This window comes from Phytophthora cinnamomi, assembly GCF_018691715.1.
Source record: "Phytophthora cinnamomi strain GKB4 chromosome Unknown Contig3, whole genome shotgun sequence".
In the NCBI taxonomy this organism is placed as follows: Eukaryota; Oomycota; class Peronosporomycetes; order Peronosporales; family Peronosporaceae; genus Phytophthora; species Phytophthora cinnamomi.
In genome coordinates this window covers 349,174-365,023 of record NW_027150936.1, presented here as the reverse complement: position 1 = coordinate 365,023, position 15,850 = coordinate 349,174, and the positions used below count along the sequence as shown (strand labels likewise).

Below are 15,850 nucleotides of genomic sequence, written 5' to 3'. Positions count from 1 at the left end.
AATGAAGAGAGGGGAATCATGGATGGTGTCAAGAAGCTGAGCATATCAACGGTTAAGTTACCCAAGACAGCCGTCCATTGGTTGTACGTGAACGTCAAGTCGGGGGTTTTGGATATCGAGAAAACGGCGAATGATTTCCTCAATCGAAGCTTCAATCCAAACCAGGTGTACAGGTGGTTGAGGCTTAGCGATGGCAAGCAAAGGCCCGAGCGAAGTCTCTGGATTCTGTATGCAAAAAAATACCAGCACGCACACCCCAAGTGGATAAGCAAGTACAAATACGACTAGTTGAGAGAGGAGAGCGCTGTCTCCTTGAACAACTAACGGAAAATGCAAATTAGTGCACTGTGTACAATCGAATTGAACACACTTCATTATTAGCAAGGTACTACTGTAGTACACGTTTACTGTAGGAGGAGGTAAACTATTGCCTAGACGGAATCCTCAGAGTCCCAAATCGTGAACTCGTCCAGATTTTTGAGAAGATCCTCTTCAACATCGTTGTCATCGGAATCATCGTCGCGAGAGAGTCACTTGCGGCAAAATAGTTCTCCATAGACGTCATGGCGACTGCTGTGCCAATCTTGGTAACAGGGAGCGAATCCTGCCGCAGCCACAGACCGAGTAACAACGCCGTCAGGTCCAGGCTATTTCCACCCACTGAGCAACCTCTGTAACTGGAGACTGCTTCGGGTTTCCACCTTTCGTGTACTGCACGCGGTTCGACGATTTCCATTCGTTAATGAAACAGTCGAGAGTTTGTCCTGGCGGCCCTTCCTGGGACCTCTCGGTGCTCCTCGATCACGTGACGACCTCCTTCTTCTCCGACATGGTCTTGGCGAGGCGGGATCCAGGCATGGTGGCGTTGGTTGGTTGGTGCAGGTGCTTGTTGTTGACAGCGAATTGAAAACTGACAATATTTCCGCAGCGCAAGTGCCGGATGTCGTGCTTTAGAATGCCAACGTGAGGTACAGTATACTAATTGGCGTTGGTACAGTACAATAGGAATTGTATAGTCAACGAGGTGATCAGATTCTACAGGGGGTATTCTATTTGGTACCGCAATACTAATTGGCATTTTCCGTTACTGCGTATGGGCCATCGAGATGCACGGGCAGAAAAATGCCACCAGGCAGTTCGGCACCATGTCAGCGAAGCAGTCGCAGAAACCGACTTCCCATTTGACGACGGTGATGCCCAAGTCGTTCTTAGAAGCAGCGCGGCTTTTTCGACTTGGATGGCGTAAGGTACCTTAGGTAAGCTCAGTCTCCGCCATGGTGAGTTTGGTCTTCTCGATTGTGCAGCAGCTTGCAAGCTGTGAAATGAATCGGCTGGCCACGTAACGGAGTTTGCCGCGCTAGGGACAGTCTTGCAGTCGCATTGGGTTCGACTGTTTCGCTGGTAGTCCTGGGAACAAGTAACAATTCAAGACACGTCAAAGAGTGCAAGCGTGCGCCGTATTGGAATCATTGAACAACAGAATGAACATACCGTTTTTGAATACTATTGCCGCCTGTGCCGCACATTCCAGTGCAGTGCAGCACCAGAAAAACGGATCGTAGCGTTGCCTGGGGGGTTCTAGGCGTGCTCGTGCGGTGGCAGCGTGCTTTGGGTCACAGCTACCGGGCTTGTAACTCTTGATCTGCGTGGCGATCTGGGCCATCGAGCAGCAGCAGCCGCAGCAGCAAGCAGCGCAAAAGTCTCCACAGCAACTACCCGGGATCTGAAAGCGGTCGCGCGTCTGCGCACGTGTCTGCCAGAGCCACACGACACCGACAATGCTAACAGCCCCGCAGGTGCAGCAGAACAGGAGGACGAACAGCACCAGCGCGATGTCGTAGGTCAGCATGCTCAGACGCGACGAGATCTGCGCCAGCGAGACACACGGACAGCAGAATGCCATGAGGCAGTTGGGCATCATGTGGTGCGTACAGCAACCGCAGAGGCCGACATCCCACTTGCCAACAGTGATTCCCAGTTCGTGCTTGAGCGCCGTCCACTTGAATGGCATACGGCAGTTCTCCTCCCCCTCCCATGGCTGCGTTTGTCTTCGAGTTCTAGTGTGTACTTCACTGTAAGTTACAGAGTGCTCCTTCACTTCGAGGAAAATCCACCACAAGCCACTCACGAAAAGGGCTCGACAAAGTGCTCAACGAGCACCACATATTGTCGGGCATGGTGGGAGACAGCCGCGATGCTGAGCCATTCGGACGTGGGACACTGGATAGCTCGAAACTGGAATGAGGACCCTTTGGGGCCTGAGATATCACCGGTGTGATATGGTGGAGGCCCTAGGCTGATGGAAGAGGATCAGCTATTAATCACAGAGCAACTCGCGATCTAGAGACGTAAGTTGGTATGGACATAGGAAGTCGTTAGATAACTAAATGACATCGCTGTTTCTCAAAAAGTAAAAATAAAAAAGGGCTCGATGGGCAAGCAATTGCATCTGCTGCGGGAAGCAATTGTGTCCCAGAATCGAACACAGCATCGTGCCGCTTCAAGACCTGCACAAAAGCTGGTGTGGCCAACTTGGGATACATTGGTATGTTGTGATCATGATAACCCTACACTAGCTGTGATTCACATCGTGCAGGGTTATCGTGATCAAAAACAAGCTTGTTGAGTTCTGTCGTGGCATACTAAACTTTATCGTGATGAACGGCCCACCATGGTAAAATCAATGAAATGTAACTACATGAAGAGGTAATGGCATGAATCGCACTCGTTTCAATCAACGCAACGGGCCCCGTGAATATGTTGTCGTCCGTTTAGGTGCGAATGTACGCCGGCAGAGTGTCCTGCGGTCCGAACGCACAGCTTCCGGGTTTGTAGCTCTTGATATGCGTCGCGATCTGCGCCAGTGTACAGCACCCGCAGCAGCAGGCGGCCAGGTAGTCCTCGCAGCAGCTTCCGGGGATCTGGAAACGCTCGCGCGTTTTCAAGCGCGCAGTCCAAATCCAAAGTGCGAACACGATGTGGCCGAGGCCTCCAGTGCACGCCACCAGGACGCCCAGCATGATTGTTATGGCCAAGGCAGCGCCGAAGCTCATCATGCCCAGCCTTGACAGCACTTGCGACAAGGAGAAGCATGGGCAGAAGGTGACCATGAGGCAATTCGGCACCATGTGCGTGAAGCAGTCGCAGAACGGGGCGTCCCATTTGCCGACCTTGATGTCCGAGAAGCCCTTGGCCTCGGGCTCCTCCACTTGAATGGTGTAGTCTTGGTTCGTGTCAGCCATGATCTTGTTTTCTTGAACTTCCGTCTAGGCAACAGCTTGCGAGGCGAGGAATGAGATCAAGGCCGCGATCGCATTTTGCGAGCGCCGCCCCACGGATCGACTGTCGAGTCGAACACGCGCTTCTCTATGGAGCATTCAGGGTACATGCCGTGCTTGATGGATGTCGTTGAAGCGGACAGTAAAATTCGCGCCTTCCCGCATCATATATCGCCACGATGACCGCTGGCAACACCACTAGCGCAACCTCGAGCTTAGCGCGTCTCTGAAGCTGGTACCACGTCGGCCTTGATATCGCAGACTAGGAGTCCAGGAACCGCATTCGGTGTCCTGCAGATTCAGAAATACTTGCGGTGTCCCGCGATCGAACACCAAGCCTACCTAAGCACATGTCAACGATACGAAGTAGGGGATGAATGCATCCATGGACTGAAAAGGCATGAACGTTTCCATTGACTTGGTGGAGTGTGCAAACGAAGAAAATACGTGAGTGTCGCCTTCCGTTTTCTCAGCTTCTTTCCAACATCACGTCCGGTTGTACGCCGGCAGCGTGTCCTGCGGGCCAAAGCTGCAGCTCCCGGGCTGGTAGCTCTTGATGTGCGTCGCGATCTGCGCCAGGGCGCAGCAGCCGCAGCAGCACGCGGCACAGTAGTCCTCGCAGGACCCTCCCGGGATCTGGAAGCGCTCGCGCGTCTTGGAGCGCGCGCTCCAGATCCAAATGGCGAACACGATGTAGCCGAGGCCGCCGGTGAAGGCGGCGAGCACGCCCAGCAGCAGCGACATGATGAGCGCGACGGTGAAGCTCATCATGCCCAGGCGCGAGAGCACTTGGGACAGCGAGATGCACGGGCAGAAGGTCACCATGAGGCAGTTGGGCACGCAGTGCGTGAAGCAGCCGCAGAAGCCGACCTCCCACTTGCCCACGGTGATCCCGAGGTCTCCGGCCCCCTTGGCGTCCTCGATCTGGATGGCGTAGGCTTGGTCCGAGTCGGCCATGGCGGTGGTGGTGGCAGTAGCTGTTTGCGTTGCAGGCGGCGAGTTGGGGAATGAACGGCGCGGAGTCGCGTCTAATGTAGAGGATGAAGTCGCTGCTGCTGGCGCCGTGGCGCTGGGGGCGCTGGTTGCACCCACTCGGTGGGTACAAGTCGTTCGCGAAAGTCAAACGGCGTTGACGTTGAAGTTGCAAAAGTGTATGTCGCTAACCTGTTTTCTCATACCCGGTCGAATCGGTTCACATTGTGGTATCAGTAATCTGGAAAATTAAGCTCGATAGGAAGTACTGTCATTTCTTATCTCGGATAGTCGCCGGTGTCGTATATTTGCCACTTCAACGTGGGTGTGCACCCGCTCACGACCGACGCAACAGCGGAATATTTTTGTGCTTGCCTTCGAGGAAGCGCTCTCTCATGGGCCGTGCAAGTCGCCTGATATCGCATCGCTTTCCTTGCGATCCGACCATGGCGGTGGGTTCTTAGCTATTGCGTGAGGCGAGAGTGGCTGTAACCACGTGCGAGCTCGTTGCCGCCTAGTGCTGCGAGTACGCAGGCAAGGTATCCGCAGGCGGGGGTCCGAAGCTGCAGCTGCCGGGCGTGTAGCTCTTGGCCTGCGTTGCAGTCTGGGCCAGCGCGCAGCACGGGCACCAGAGCGACGACCAGCAGTCCTCGACCCAGGCGCCGCGGATCTGGAACTGACGACGCGCCTTTGCGCGGAGCTGCCAGACCATAATCGAGAAGAGCACGTAGCAAACTCCGGCCAGGATGAGGTAGATGTACCACGTGCTGTCCTCGCCCCAGTGGTGATACTTGTACTTGATGTAGCCCCAGACCACAGAGTCGCTCGTGGCGATTTCCGCCACCTGGTTGATAAACAGCGCCAGCATCACGTACTGCCCCACGACGACGACGAGCGACGACGCGAGCGCGAGCCAGTATGGCGTCAACCGGAACTTGGCGGAAAACTTCTCCATCACCTCGAGCTTGGACGCTACTTGAGCAACTGAGACGCACGGGAAGAACGTGACCATCGCGCAGTTGGGGACGATGTCGGTGAAGCAGTCGAACAGGCCGGTGCTCCACGTTCCTTTCGGTGCTATTGGAGTCGCATCGAGCGGAGCGTCGACATGCGCGATGTATGGAGCGCCATCGGACTCGCCTGAGCGGGCCGACTTGATGTAGTGCTCGTCCATGGCGAGTTGCTCTCGTGTCAACGCAATGCAGAGAATTCGCAAATGAGTGAGGTACCGCAATGGAGCACGGACCACGAAAGCGGTGAAAGCCATCACTTGCCCCCATGTCGGCACCGCACTCGCACCATTTCACTGCTCATCTCTGAATTGAAACCTTTCGTTGAGTCAACGTCAACTGTTGACAACCATCGACCGTAGCTGCCTTTGGTGGCTGGCAGGTATTCACTGCGGCACACCCACGATCTCATGCTTCAAAATTCTAACCGACCAGTGTATTACAACGACGTACACTTCGACTTGTGGAGGACTTACCTCGGTTTGAATCTCTCAGTTTCAACGCCTACGCCGAGTACGCGGGCAGCGTGTCGGCAACGGGGCCGAACTCGCAGCTGCCAGGCTTGTAGCTCTTGATGTGAGTCGCCATTTGGGCCAGCGCGCAGCAGGAGCAGCAACACGCGGCGGCGAAGTCGTGTTGCGGAGTGCCGGGGATCTGGAAGCGCTCGCGAGTCTTGGTGCGGAGGTGCATGACGAACACAATGAGCACCAGGTGGAGGAAGATGGTGACGATGCGGTACAGGAAGACGCCGAAGCTGCCGCTGTCGGTCGTGAGGTAGCCGAGCATGATGCCGTAGCTGCTGGTCTCCATGAAGTAGCTGGCCGGGTTAAAGGCGGAGGCGAAGCCGCTGAGCGCGAACTCGGCGACGATGACGGCCAAGCACACGGCGAGAGCCTGCGAGTAGGTCGCGACTCCAAGACGCGACGCGATCTGCGCGATCGAGATGCACGAGCAGAACGTGACCATGAAGCAGTTCGGCATGAGCGTCGTGAAGCAGTCCCAGAAGCCGACTTCCCACTGTCCTCTCGTCAGTCCGCCCTCGCTCTCGAGATCCTTCGTCTCGGCCGACTTGGCAGGCTGAGCCGCTGAAGCATCAGGCTGGCCGGAGTACGGCACTTCGACGGGCTTCGCGGGCGTCGCTGTGGTGACCGGGGTTTCGCTCATACTGGACGCGAGTTGTCAAGCAAACTGTACGCGCTGGAAGCTCAGGAATTCGGACACTGAGACCGTGAATTTCCCGTCTCATGCAGCAAACGAGAAAGCTGTTTTCGCAGACAGCACGACATCTGCCATTCGAGAGCGAACGTAATGACACCTCCGACGTAGCGACGATACCAAAGACCCGCTCAACGTAGCGACATCACTGGTAGGATTCGCTGCTTGGCGTCTTACAGAATCGCAGCCTCAAAGCAAACCAGCTTCAGGGCACCGTCCTCCAGGTATATACACGTACCCATCGACGTGATCCTTGAAACTGGCACACATGACGTCAGGTGTGGCCGCAAAGTTCAAAGTTATTGTACGCGCGTTTGCTGCAGGAGGAGCAATCATGTTGCTGCTTCGTAGCTTGTCATCCAAGCAGCTATCTGCTTTGCTCAGTGGTATCGCGTGTTTCTCGTATGCTTCCTTTCTATTATAATAGTGGTGTGGCGTTGCCAAGATCACTACTTCTAGGTAGTGATCTTGACAACGTTGGGCCTGAAGTTGAAGCGAGCTTCGCGCTTGACGCCACGAAGGGATCACCACTGTGTTGATGCCTTTGTGGCGTCAAGTATGTTGACAACACACTCGAATGTGAAAAAAAAAAAAAAACTGTTCTGTATCAAATAGGGTTTTCAATCTATCAACCGACGCTCACGAGGTCGTTCCCTGCGCTCTCGTGTACGGAGGCAGCACGTCGGGAGGACCAAAGCTGCAGTCACCGGGCTTGTAGCTCTTGATGTGCGTGGCGATCTGAGCCATGGCGCAGCAGGAGCAGCAGAACGACGACCAGCAGTCTCCGCAGGCGCCTCCAGGAATGCGGAACACCCTGCGAGTGGTTTGACGAAGGTGCCAGACGTACGCAATGAAGATGCCGCGCACAATGACGATCACCCAGCTCTGGATTGGGTTGCTGTCGCTGCTGTGATTCGAGTACCTTCTCGACGTCGACGTCGAGCTGTTCCACTCGCTCGAGCTACTACTGCTTGACTTGGACGGATACAGCCCCGCGGCGATTTCGGCGGCTACCAGCAGTAGGAAGACCACCAGCGTACGTCTGTACGGGGCAACGCCCAGCCGCTCGGAGATCTGGGCCAGCGAGACGCACGGGCAGAACGTCACCATGCAGCAGTTGGGGAACATGGAATCAAAGCAGCCCCAGAAGTCAGCCGACCACGCGCCGACCATCACGCCTTGCTCATTGACGCCAGCCTGACGAGCTTGTCCTGGACTGCCAGGCGCGTGCTCGACATACACCACCGTCTCGATTGGCGTCGCGTACACCGTCGGGTAGGAATACGTTTCCGGTGTCGGCGGGGGCTTCTGGATGTCTGCCATCGCACTGCTGCCTGGACTGCAACTCGCAAAGTGTCAATGCAACAGCGCTATCATAGCAGATAAGAAAGCTATTCACGCATCATCGCTCAAATAGTTTGATTGGGATGCTGCACGGACCCGTTGAGTTTAGAATATCCTCGGTCAGGAAGGAGGAAAGTTTTCTTATCGTAGATTGGGAATGGGGGTATATTTCGTGCAACGGCACTTAGGTGAACGTTGGGAAGGGTATGCAGGTGCGCATATGGGAACGTCGAGTCCGGGCGGGCGGGTTACACGGCGTACGACTTGCCCGGGTAGGCCTGCAGCACGTCTGGGGCGCCGAAGCTGCAGTCGCCAGGCTGGTAGCAGCGCACGTGGGTGCGGAGCTGCGCCACCGAGCAGCAAGAGCAGAACCACGAGCTGAGGCAGTCCGAGGCCGCGTTGCCCGGCAGCTGAAAGCGCGTGCGCGTCTTGATGCGCAGCTGCCAGATGTAGACGAACAGCAGCATCTGCACGAGCAGCGTGATGACCACGAAGGAACTGTAAGCCAACGAGCGGTCTCGGTGTTCCCACGCGTAGTAGTAGTAGCCGCTGCCGCTGCCGTCGCTCGAGTCTTCGTAATCCGTGGTCGACACGATCGCGAACATGGTGAGCTCGACCGCCGTCACGAGCAGCAGCAGCCCCAGGATGAGGCGGTACGAGGCCACGCCCAGGCGCGTGGACAGCTGCGCCAGCGCCACGCAGGGGCACAGCGTGACCATGCAGCAGTTGGGCATGAGGTTGTCGAAGCAGTCGAAGAGCCCAGCGGCCCACGCGCCCGTGGGGATGCCGTTGCCGGCCACCACCTCCATTGCGCGCGGGGTGTCGAGCTCCAGCGCCATCGACGGGGACGGCAGGTGGTTGTTCACGCATTTCGCGTCCGGCTCGCCGGGTGTCGTCACCTTCGTGAACTGGGCGCGGGTCGACTGCGGGTCCATGTCCTGCATGGTTGGTGGTTGATCTTGCGGCGAGGCGTGCAAGTCGGCGAATGGAGACTTTACTTCGCCCACACATCGTGCACTGCCGAGAGTCGCACGCCCCCACCCGACCTGCACCTGCACGTGGTGCACATCGGCTTGATATCCGCTAAGTGAGACTCGAAAATTTGCCTAGAGCCAATGAGCGCCGCTGCTGCAGTGTTTACTTCCTGTTTATCGCGACGATGGCTTCATCTCGGCAGCCACTGTCCAGCGGTTCAACGTGGTGCCAGCGCAAAATTCCAGTCCCAATCGTGCATGCTCAGGGTTGCCGCTGGGGTCCAACCGCTGTGAGCGTTGGACGCACTGGTCAACAACATCCATGCAGCAAGTTGGTGCTGCCATGCGTGCGGCTAGTCCATGGCATTGGTCCCGGCTGTTCGCCCGAAGTTGAATAAGCATCTTAGCTCGGTCGGCGTCGACTCCGTGGATTCCCATTCCAGGTATATGCGTGCAGCCATAGAACTCGTTGAAGCACGCACGACGGTCGCCATGCATTCGAGGCGTAAAAATTACGAGCCAGTCCCAAGTTGCATTACTGGCTCGCTTCGTTCATGGTCGAGGTGCGCTACGTATACTGCAGCCACTCGTCTGCGCTGGTGTCGGCAGAGAAGCAGTCTTCGTAGGCTTACATCTAACCAGGCTCAAAGCAGGTGGTGGCTTTTGTGGTAAATATCGCCGTTGCCGCGATGAAAGCACGCTGACTGCATGTCCATGCAGGTGACGGAGGAAGATGGCTTGAAAGTGCTAAATACACGTGCTATCCCACTTCTTCAACTTCATCAGATTAATTTTTGTGCCAGATGTGCTTGTAGTACGAGGCGATATCGTCGTCTGCTGCTGTTTTCTGTTCTTGGTCAACTTGTTCAACTGGTATTGCCCTGTATCCGTGGGCTGGTGAAAGCGTGTTCTCGACCTACGGTTCGTCCATACGGCTCATGAAGATGGCAGGACAAGGGTGTGATCGAGGATCAATAATTGAGCATTGCTCCCAAGATGTGACTCACAACCAATGCCCGGAGGAGCCCAACGAGTTGTTGTGGCAGTAAGAAGCACCGATCAACAAATGCGCGCTTTTAGACTTCATTACTACCTGCGATCTACGTACAGATACTTCGCTCACTCACTGGTAGGCGTAGTGACTACTACCGCCATCGAGGCCTTGCCGTGCCGCGTAGCCAGAGGACGGGGAGTACTGTTGGCAACGTTCATATTGCCGTGGCTGGCCCCGTAGTTGCCTGGCGGAGTAGAAGCCTCGGCAGCAACGGCCGCGGTGGCATTCTCGCCATTGTCAAACAGCCCGTCGTTCAGCGCCATGCGCACCGGCGGCTTCCGCTTGTATGTGTAACCAATGAACTTGTTGAAGGTCAGCGGCTTGCCGTCCGGGCCGAATGCTGGCGGCAGCTCGCCTCCGTTAGTCTGGCCCGCCGCCACCGCGCCATTACCGTGAGCTGGACCACTGGCGCCGCCCATAGGCGCTGCGGGAGGCACTGCGGACGCCTGCACTGGGGCCGGCGCGGGCAACTCGCATGGCTCCGTGAACTCGTCGAAGTTGGACGTGATCTGCCTCACGAGCTCGTTGTACTGCGTGCCGCACTGGTCCGGGTTGTTCGCCTGCAGCTGGCTCAGCACATAGTCAAACTGCGGGCCTCCACCTGGAGGGAATGTACGGCGCTCGGATGGAGCGCAGCGTCGTCCAGTCCACGCCGTGGAACCACGGGTGCTGCTTGATCTCCTCCACGGACCCTGTCCCCAAGCGGTTCTCCGCGTTGCAAATGAGTCTCCGCACAAAGTCCATGCACTGCGGGCTGAGGCGCGCTATGGCCTCGGGCGGGAACCCGAACGACTGCTTCCAGTTGACGATCTTGCGGCAGGTCTGCACCGGTTCGTCCGCGTAGAACGGAGGGTAGCCCACCAGACACTCGTACAGAATGACGCCCATGGACCACCAGTCGCACTCCTTGCCGTACCCCTTCTGCGCCAGCACCTCCGGCGCAATGTAGTCGGGCGTACCGACGGTGCTGAAGGCCACCTGTCTGTTGCGGGAGAACGGCTTGCTGCGCGACGCGTCCACGCTGTTGCCCCCGCCGCCTCCTCTCGTGGCCGCCGCGGCCGCCGCCGCCGCCGCCTGCTCTGGGTTCATAGCGTGCTGCGAGACCGGCAGCAGGTCCACACGCGAGTCCATCTTCTTGCAGAGCCCCAGGTCCGTGAGCTTGAGGTGTCCGTGCGCGTCCAGCAGCACGTTGTCCGGCTTCATGTCGCGGTGGATGTAGCCCAGGTCGTGCACGGACTGGATGGCCAGCACCATCTCGGCCGCGTAGAAGCGCGTGGTGGCCTCGTTGAGCGTGTCCTCCTTCATGAGCAGCCCCATGAGGTCTCCGCCTGGCAGGTACTCCATGACCATGTAGAGCCGGTGGTCGTCCTGGAACGAGTAGTGCAGCGTGACGAGCCAGTTGTTGTCCTGGTCGGCGCTGGCCAAAATGTCGCGCTCGGCCTTGACGTGGCCCACCTGGTTCTTGAGCACCATGGCGCTCTTCTCGAGCGACTTGAGCGCGAAGATCTCGCCGCTGTCGCGCTTGCGCACGAGCCGCACCTCGCCGAAGGCGCCGCGGCCGATCACGGCCAGCGGCTGGAAGTCGCCCACGGCCAGGCGCTTGCGCTGGTGGCGCAGGCTCTGCAGCTCCTTCGAGCGCAGCTCCTGGCGGTACTGCTCCTTCTTGCGCTCCGTCAGGCGCAGCGCCGCCATCTGCTGCTCCAGCGTGTTGCGCCGCTCGCGGCTCTCCTCGCGCTCGCGCTTCATGGTCGCGTACTTCTGCTCCAGGTACGCCTTGGTGGCCTTGGCCTTCTCGCGCGTCGAGTTGGAGATCATGGAGAGCGCCGCCTGCCTTGCCTGCCCTGCCTTCAGCCTGGAGCCTGGACTAAGTGATTCTTGACTGACTGCATTTATAAAGTTGTACGAGGCCAGCGCTCGTCGCGGATTGGTCGAAATTGCGACGAGGTCAGTAATGAACCTGTGGGAGTGCATTCCCCCGAATTATTAGAGCCGGGAGGTAAATGCCTGTCAGAGGTTATATTATGGGCGGCGGCCGAACTGTTTCAGCGCGTGACGACGGTCTACGGATAGAGGAGTCGTCACTCCGCTTCTTCCGCAGCAGCTCAGCAGCGGTACAAATCCGACGGTCAAGCTGTTCGGAAAGTGGCCTCACAAGCTCACGAGCACGAGGAAGGGGGTGTAGCCATGTCAACTCGCCTACGAAACAGCATATGCCGTTCTGCAGGTGCTCGAGTCCACCTAAACCTGCATGGGTGAAACGCTTTCATCCAAATAAACCCACTTTACGACCAGATTTTATCGTCAATGCGCTCACAAACGCAATTTAACCCTTGGATTTTTCCTCCCATCGGCCGTTCGACCCACCGCTGAAACATAAACGAGGGAGCCTCGGGCCCAGTTGGTGCCATTCTCCCTCCGACGCGCGCCGAGTCTCACCCGCGTCGTCCTGCGCGAGCTTCCAGCGCTCCTGTCGGCGCCCCGCCCCCCTCCCGCCCCCGCAGCGCCTCCCCAGCCTGCTGCAGCGCCCGTGCAGCCCCATGATCGACAGCGAGACGGCGATAAAGACCCGCGCCAAGCCGCGCAATAGAAAACCCGCGGCCTACGACGACGTCGAGGACTTGGAGGACCCGAGCGGCGTCAAGAAGGCCAAGCGCAGGTGCTCCCGCACTCCGATTTACGCTCGGAATTAGCTGCCAGTTGCTCACGTGTTGCTGCACTTTAATTCGTTGAGGCAGGCGCGCGAACCAGAAGCGGGCGGACGACCAGGACGACGACGAGCGCCGCCAGCCCTTCCGGGAGATGCAGCAGCTGCCGCTGGGCCCCGACAGCCTGCACCGCGTGCAGCACCTGCACGAGGGCCAGCGCTACGACCGGCAGCCGCGGCTGCTGCCGGAGATCGACGGCGTCGAGAGCTTGTCGCTGCACGAGGCGCAGCTGGACATCAAGAGCATCCAGCAGCAGCTCACGGCCTTCGAGGCCAAGGCCGGCGTCAACCTGCCTGGAGGCCGCCCCACAGTGGGAGACAAGGACCATCGACGGCTGTTCCTGGTGGACGAGAACGACAGCGACGCTGATGCTGCGACGCTGAAGAACAGACGCACGAGGCCCAGCGGAGTTATTGCACCGGAGGAGATTGTGGAGACGCTGCCGGCGGCGAGGCGCGCGGTCAGGATCACGCAGCGCGAGCTGCGAGCCATGAGGATCGAGCGCGAGGACCTGGAGAGAGCCTACGTCAGGCATCGGTGCACGCTGCTGTGGCAGGTTGGAGAGATGAAGCGTATGCAGAAGCAGCATGAGCGAGTGACGCGGGCGCTGAGTCGCGACGTGGTGAATACGGCGAGAGAGTTGGAGTCCAGTCGACGACGCACGAACGCGTTGCAGGATATTATGAATGAGCTGGAAGCGCGAGGAAGCAGCATTTTGCGGCTAACCCGCCAGAAGAGCAGGCTAGAGGCGATGCTAGAAGCCAAGGGTGCTGAGCTCCCTGAGATTGATGAGGTGTGTGTCGGTGACCGTGTGAAGTGTGAGCCGTTTGGGACTGGCCGAGTATTAGAACTGCGCCTTGATACAAGGCAGCTTGTGGTGAAACTCGATTTTGGTGGCGTTGGGTATATTCAGGAAGAAAACGTGGAGGTTCTGCCGTCAGACACAACGTATGTGGAAACGGAGGAAGCGCTCAAACAACGGTTCTTCGAGAAGATTGGCGCTCTTGTCAAGCCGACAGGCAAGCTGCGTATGCTGAACGGAGCCTTTGACTTCACGCGAGGAAACAGTGATAGTGAGGAAGACTATGATGATAGCGATGGATCTTCGTCATCAGATGACGAATCGTCTGCTACACCTGCTGATGATTCATTAGAAGAGACCAGTCAGCGTAGAGGCAAGAAGCGGCGCCTCGTTATGACACCCCCGCCTGGGTCGAACACCAAAAAGTCCAAGAACCGCCGTGTGATTGAATTCCCAGCGTCTACAGTCCCTATCGCGCCATTTGATACTGGACTCTTGATCAGTCCGTTGAGCGAGCTACCTGAGCGTGTAGCTGCCGTCGGTCCCAACGCACTCCAGTGGCTTCCATCGTATTTGCCTAAGAACATGAACGAGTGGGAGCAAGAACGTTACAACTCGCTGCAAATGAAGGGCGAGATTGAGCGCTTGAGATTCCAGCTGCAAAAGTCGGAAGGTAAGACGACAACGAGAAAGGATGCTGTTGTTCTTGTTGCTAATCTTTGTTTTGTGATCGTTGTATTGCAGCTCAAAAACTGGATGCTCAACAGTTAGCTAGTGACCAGCTTGAGTCTATTAACCAGCTTGTATCACAGGTACATGGAGCTGTCGGCTTGCTTCATGTGATAGTTGGAACCACCTTCATTTCTCACGCTCGTTTTATCTGTGGTGTATGCAGCTCGATAAGTTGCGAGATAACGCTGGAATCTCAGGTCCTGGGAACGCAGTCGATGCCTGCCCTACGTGTGGTAACCATAAGATCACGAAGGTGCACAGGAATACCCACTATGGTAGGGGCCACAACCTGCGGAAAAACTCAGCTGCAAAGGATGAAGACAGTAGGTGGCGTCTGTGTCGCGCTTAGCAGTGAGGAATATGTGAGCTGACGAATGCTCTTGTTGTCTTCAGGCGGCGATGAACTCTCGGAGACCAATAGCAGGAGCTCACGAGCCGGCGACAATGATAGCGTCCATAGCGAGCCCAGGAGAGTGTCGAAACGGAAGCACAGCGGTGCTGAGAATGCGGATGACGGCGCTGGCAACGAGTCCAGCGATGCGGCGCCCGCACCCTCCACCCAAACTAAGGCAAGAGCTAAACCCGCCAAGCGCTCACTTCGACCGCGGCGGAAAGCTGCCACCACCGCTTCTCCAAAGCGGAAGTAGACTGTTTTGCTAGTGTGCAGGGCGAGCTGTTAGCCCTGGAACGCGTACTGCAGTAAAGCATTTTCTTTGTTTAAAATGTACCAACAAGAAGGGAGAGAATGCATCTGTAGGGGACCCGAGCGATGGTGAGACGGGGGCGAAAATCGGCAAAGCTCACAGTTCTTACATGACCACGCAGCACGAGTTGGTCTTCTTGGCTTGCTTGTAGAAGACCTTGGACTGGCTGCTGAGGTCCTGTGACTTGGACACGAGGTCGTCCAGCTTCTCGCCGCGCTCCAGCACGTTGTCGATGGTCTTGGACAGCACGGCGGTGGTCTCGTCTAGCTCCTTCTGGATGGCCGAGATCTTGTCGGCCTTGGACGGGTCCTGGTACTCGGCCAGGGCCGTGGAGAGCGGCGCGAACTCCTGCGGGGAGCCGGACTGCGTCTTCCAGCCACTGCAGAGCGGCACGAATCGATTAATCTCGCGCTGTGACGTGGCACAACCGGACAGAAACCTGCCCAAACTCACCTGTTGGTCTTGTCGAACTCGTCCATGAGCTTGTTGAGCAGCGCGAAGGCCACGCGCGGCGGGTACTCCTGGTCGCACACCACGATGCCCGCCAGGCCGTCGCGGCGCACGTACACGTGGCAGTTGTACTCCTCGTGCTGGATGGATTGCCGCTGCCCGGGCTCCGTGCGCTTCACGAACGTGCGGCTGAAGAAGTTGATCATCTCCCGCACGCTGCAGCACCAGCAACAGCAGCAACAGCAACAGCAACAACAGCAACAACAGCAACGAAGTCGTCACGACGTCAGCATCCAGCGACCTCCACTGCAAAGAACTCCTCTCCAGCTCCGACGCACCCCGAGCGCTGGAAGTAGCCAAAGGACGACACCTCGAAGCCCGCCGACAGGATGGTCGGGTCCTGGCCCTGGCCGTCCTGGCGCAGCAGCTCTGCAGCAAATAACCAAAGACACAAGCAAATAAATTAATAAATTAATAATTCATATATATCAGCGTTGGGTTGCGCGAGCGCTATCGCCGCTCTCTCAGTGGGCGGAGGAGGACGAGGAGGAGGAGACACACGCACACACGCACACGCACCGATGGCGACGATCTTCATGGCGGAGGCGGG

The 15,850-nt window shown here is 57.5% G+C and overlaps 11 protein-coding genes across 11 annotated transcripts; 2 read left to right on the top strand and 9 right to left on the bottom strand.

Annotated features, from left to right (window-relative positions):
- Positions 1-1,357: 1,357 nt before the first annotated feature.
- On the bottom strand, positions 1,358-2,011 carry IUM83_09132 (PLAC8 family protein; the record flags this gene model as incomplete). The annotated part of the gene is made up of 2 exons (XM_067933552.1): positions 1,358-1,407; positions 1,492-2,011. 2 exons carry the CDS (start codon positions 2,009-2,011, stop codon positions 1,358-1,360), a joined length of 570 nt encoding a protein of 189 aa, XP_067800040.1.
- A 760-nt stretch (positions 2,012-2,771) lies between these two features.
- On the bottom strand, positions 2,772-3,242 carry IUM83_09131 (PLAC8 family protein; the record flags this gene model as incomplete). Its single annotated transcript, XM_067933551.1, has 1 exon — positions 2,772-3,242. The coding sequence occupies one exon, from the start codon at positions 3,240-3,242 to the stop codon at positions 2,772-2,774; it is 471 nt and encodes a 156-aa protein (XP_067800039.1).
- Positions 3,243-3,764: 522 nt separating this feature from the next.
- IUM83_09130 (PLAC8 family protein) lies at positions 3,765-4,235 on the bottom strand (the record flags this gene model as incomplete). Its single annotated transcript, XM_067933550.1, has 1 exon — positions 3,765-4,235. One exon carries the CDS (start codon positions 4,233-4,235, stop codon positions 3,765-3,767), a length of 471 nt encoding a protein of 156 aa, XP_067800017.1.
- A 529-nt stretch (positions 4,236-4,764) lies between these two features.
- IUM83_09129 (PLAC8 family protein) lies at positions 4,765-5,424 on the bottom strand (the record flags this gene model as incomplete). The annotated part of the gene is made up of 1 exon (XM_067933549.1): positions 4,765-5,424. One exon carries the CDS (start codon positions 5,422-5,424, stop codon positions 4,765-4,767), a length of 660 nt encoding a protein of 219 aa, XP_067799902.1.
- A 340-nt stretch (positions 5,425-5,764) lies between these two features.
- Positions 5,765-6,424, bottom strand: IUM83_09128 (PLAC8 family protein; the record flags this gene model as incomplete). Its single annotated transcript, XM_067933548.1, has 1 exon — positions 5,765-6,424. The coding sequence occupies one exon, from the start codon at positions 6,422-6,424 to the stop codon at positions 5,765-5,767; it is 660 nt and encodes a 219-aa protein (XP_067799805.1).
- A 690-nt stretch (positions 6,425-7,114) lies between these two features.
- On the bottom strand, positions 7,115-7,798 carry IUM83_09127 (PLAC8 family protein; the record flags this gene model as incomplete). The annotated part of the gene is made up of 1 exon (XM_067933547.1): positions 7,115-7,798. The coding sequence occupies one exon, from the start codon at positions 7,796-7,798 to the stop codon at positions 7,115-7,117; it is 684 nt and encodes a 227-aa protein (XP_067799897.1).
- Positions 7,799-8,067: 269 nt separating this feature from the next.
- On the bottom strand, positions 8,068-8,763 carry IUM83_09126 (uncharacterized protein; the record flags this gene model as incomplete). The annotated part of the gene is made up of 1 exon (XM_067933546.1): positions 8,068-8,763. One exon carries the CDS (start codon positions 8,761-8,763, stop codon positions 8,068-8,070), a length of 696 nt encoding a protein of 231 aa, XP_067799917.1.
- Positions 8,764-9,912: 1,149 nt separating this feature from the next.
- IUM83_09125 (AGC/NDR protein kinase) lies at positions 9,913-11,662 on the bottom strand (the record flags this gene model as incomplete). Its single annotated transcript, XM_067933545.1, has 2 exons — positions 9,913-10,413; positions 10,499-11,662. The coding sequence occupies 2 exons, from the start codon at positions 11,660-11,662 to the stop codon at positions 9,913-9,915; spliced, it is 1,665 nt and encodes a 554-aa protein (XP_067799806.1).
- IUM83_09124 (uncharacterized protein) lies at positions 11,274-11,726 on the top strand (the record flags this gene model as incomplete). Its single annotated transcript, XM_067933544.1, has 1 exon — positions 11,274-11,726. One exon carries the CDS (start codon positions 11,274-11,276, stop codon positions 11,724-11,726), a length of 453 nt encoding a protein of 150 aa, XP_067799898.1.
- Positions 11,727-12,384: 658 nt separating this feature from the next.
- Positions 12,385-14,733, top strand: IUM83_09123 (2-isopropylmalate synthase; the record flags this gene model as incomplete). Its single annotated transcript, XM_067933543.1, has 6 exons — positions 12,385-12,503; positions 12,583-13,345; positions 13,466-14,027; positions 14,099-14,166; positions 14,250-14,409; positions 14,480-14,733. The coding sequence occupies 6 exons, from the start codon at positions 12,385-12,387 to the stop codon at positions 14,731-14,733; spliced, it is 1,926 nt and encodes a 641-aa protein (XP_067799900.1).
- Positions 14,734-14,895: 162 nt separating this feature from the next.
- Positions 14,896-15,838, bottom strand: IUM83_09122 (synaptobrevin-like protein; the record flags this gene model as incomplete). The annotated part of the gene is made up of 4 exons (XM_067933542.1): positions 14,896-15,169; positions 15,244-15,456; positions 15,579-15,669; positions 15,820-15,838. 4 exons carry the CDS (start codon positions 15,836-15,838, stop codon positions 14,896-14,898), a joined length of 597 nt encoding a protein of 198 aa, XP_067799899.1.
- Between the last annotated feature and the right edge of the window lie 12 nt (positions 15,839-15,850).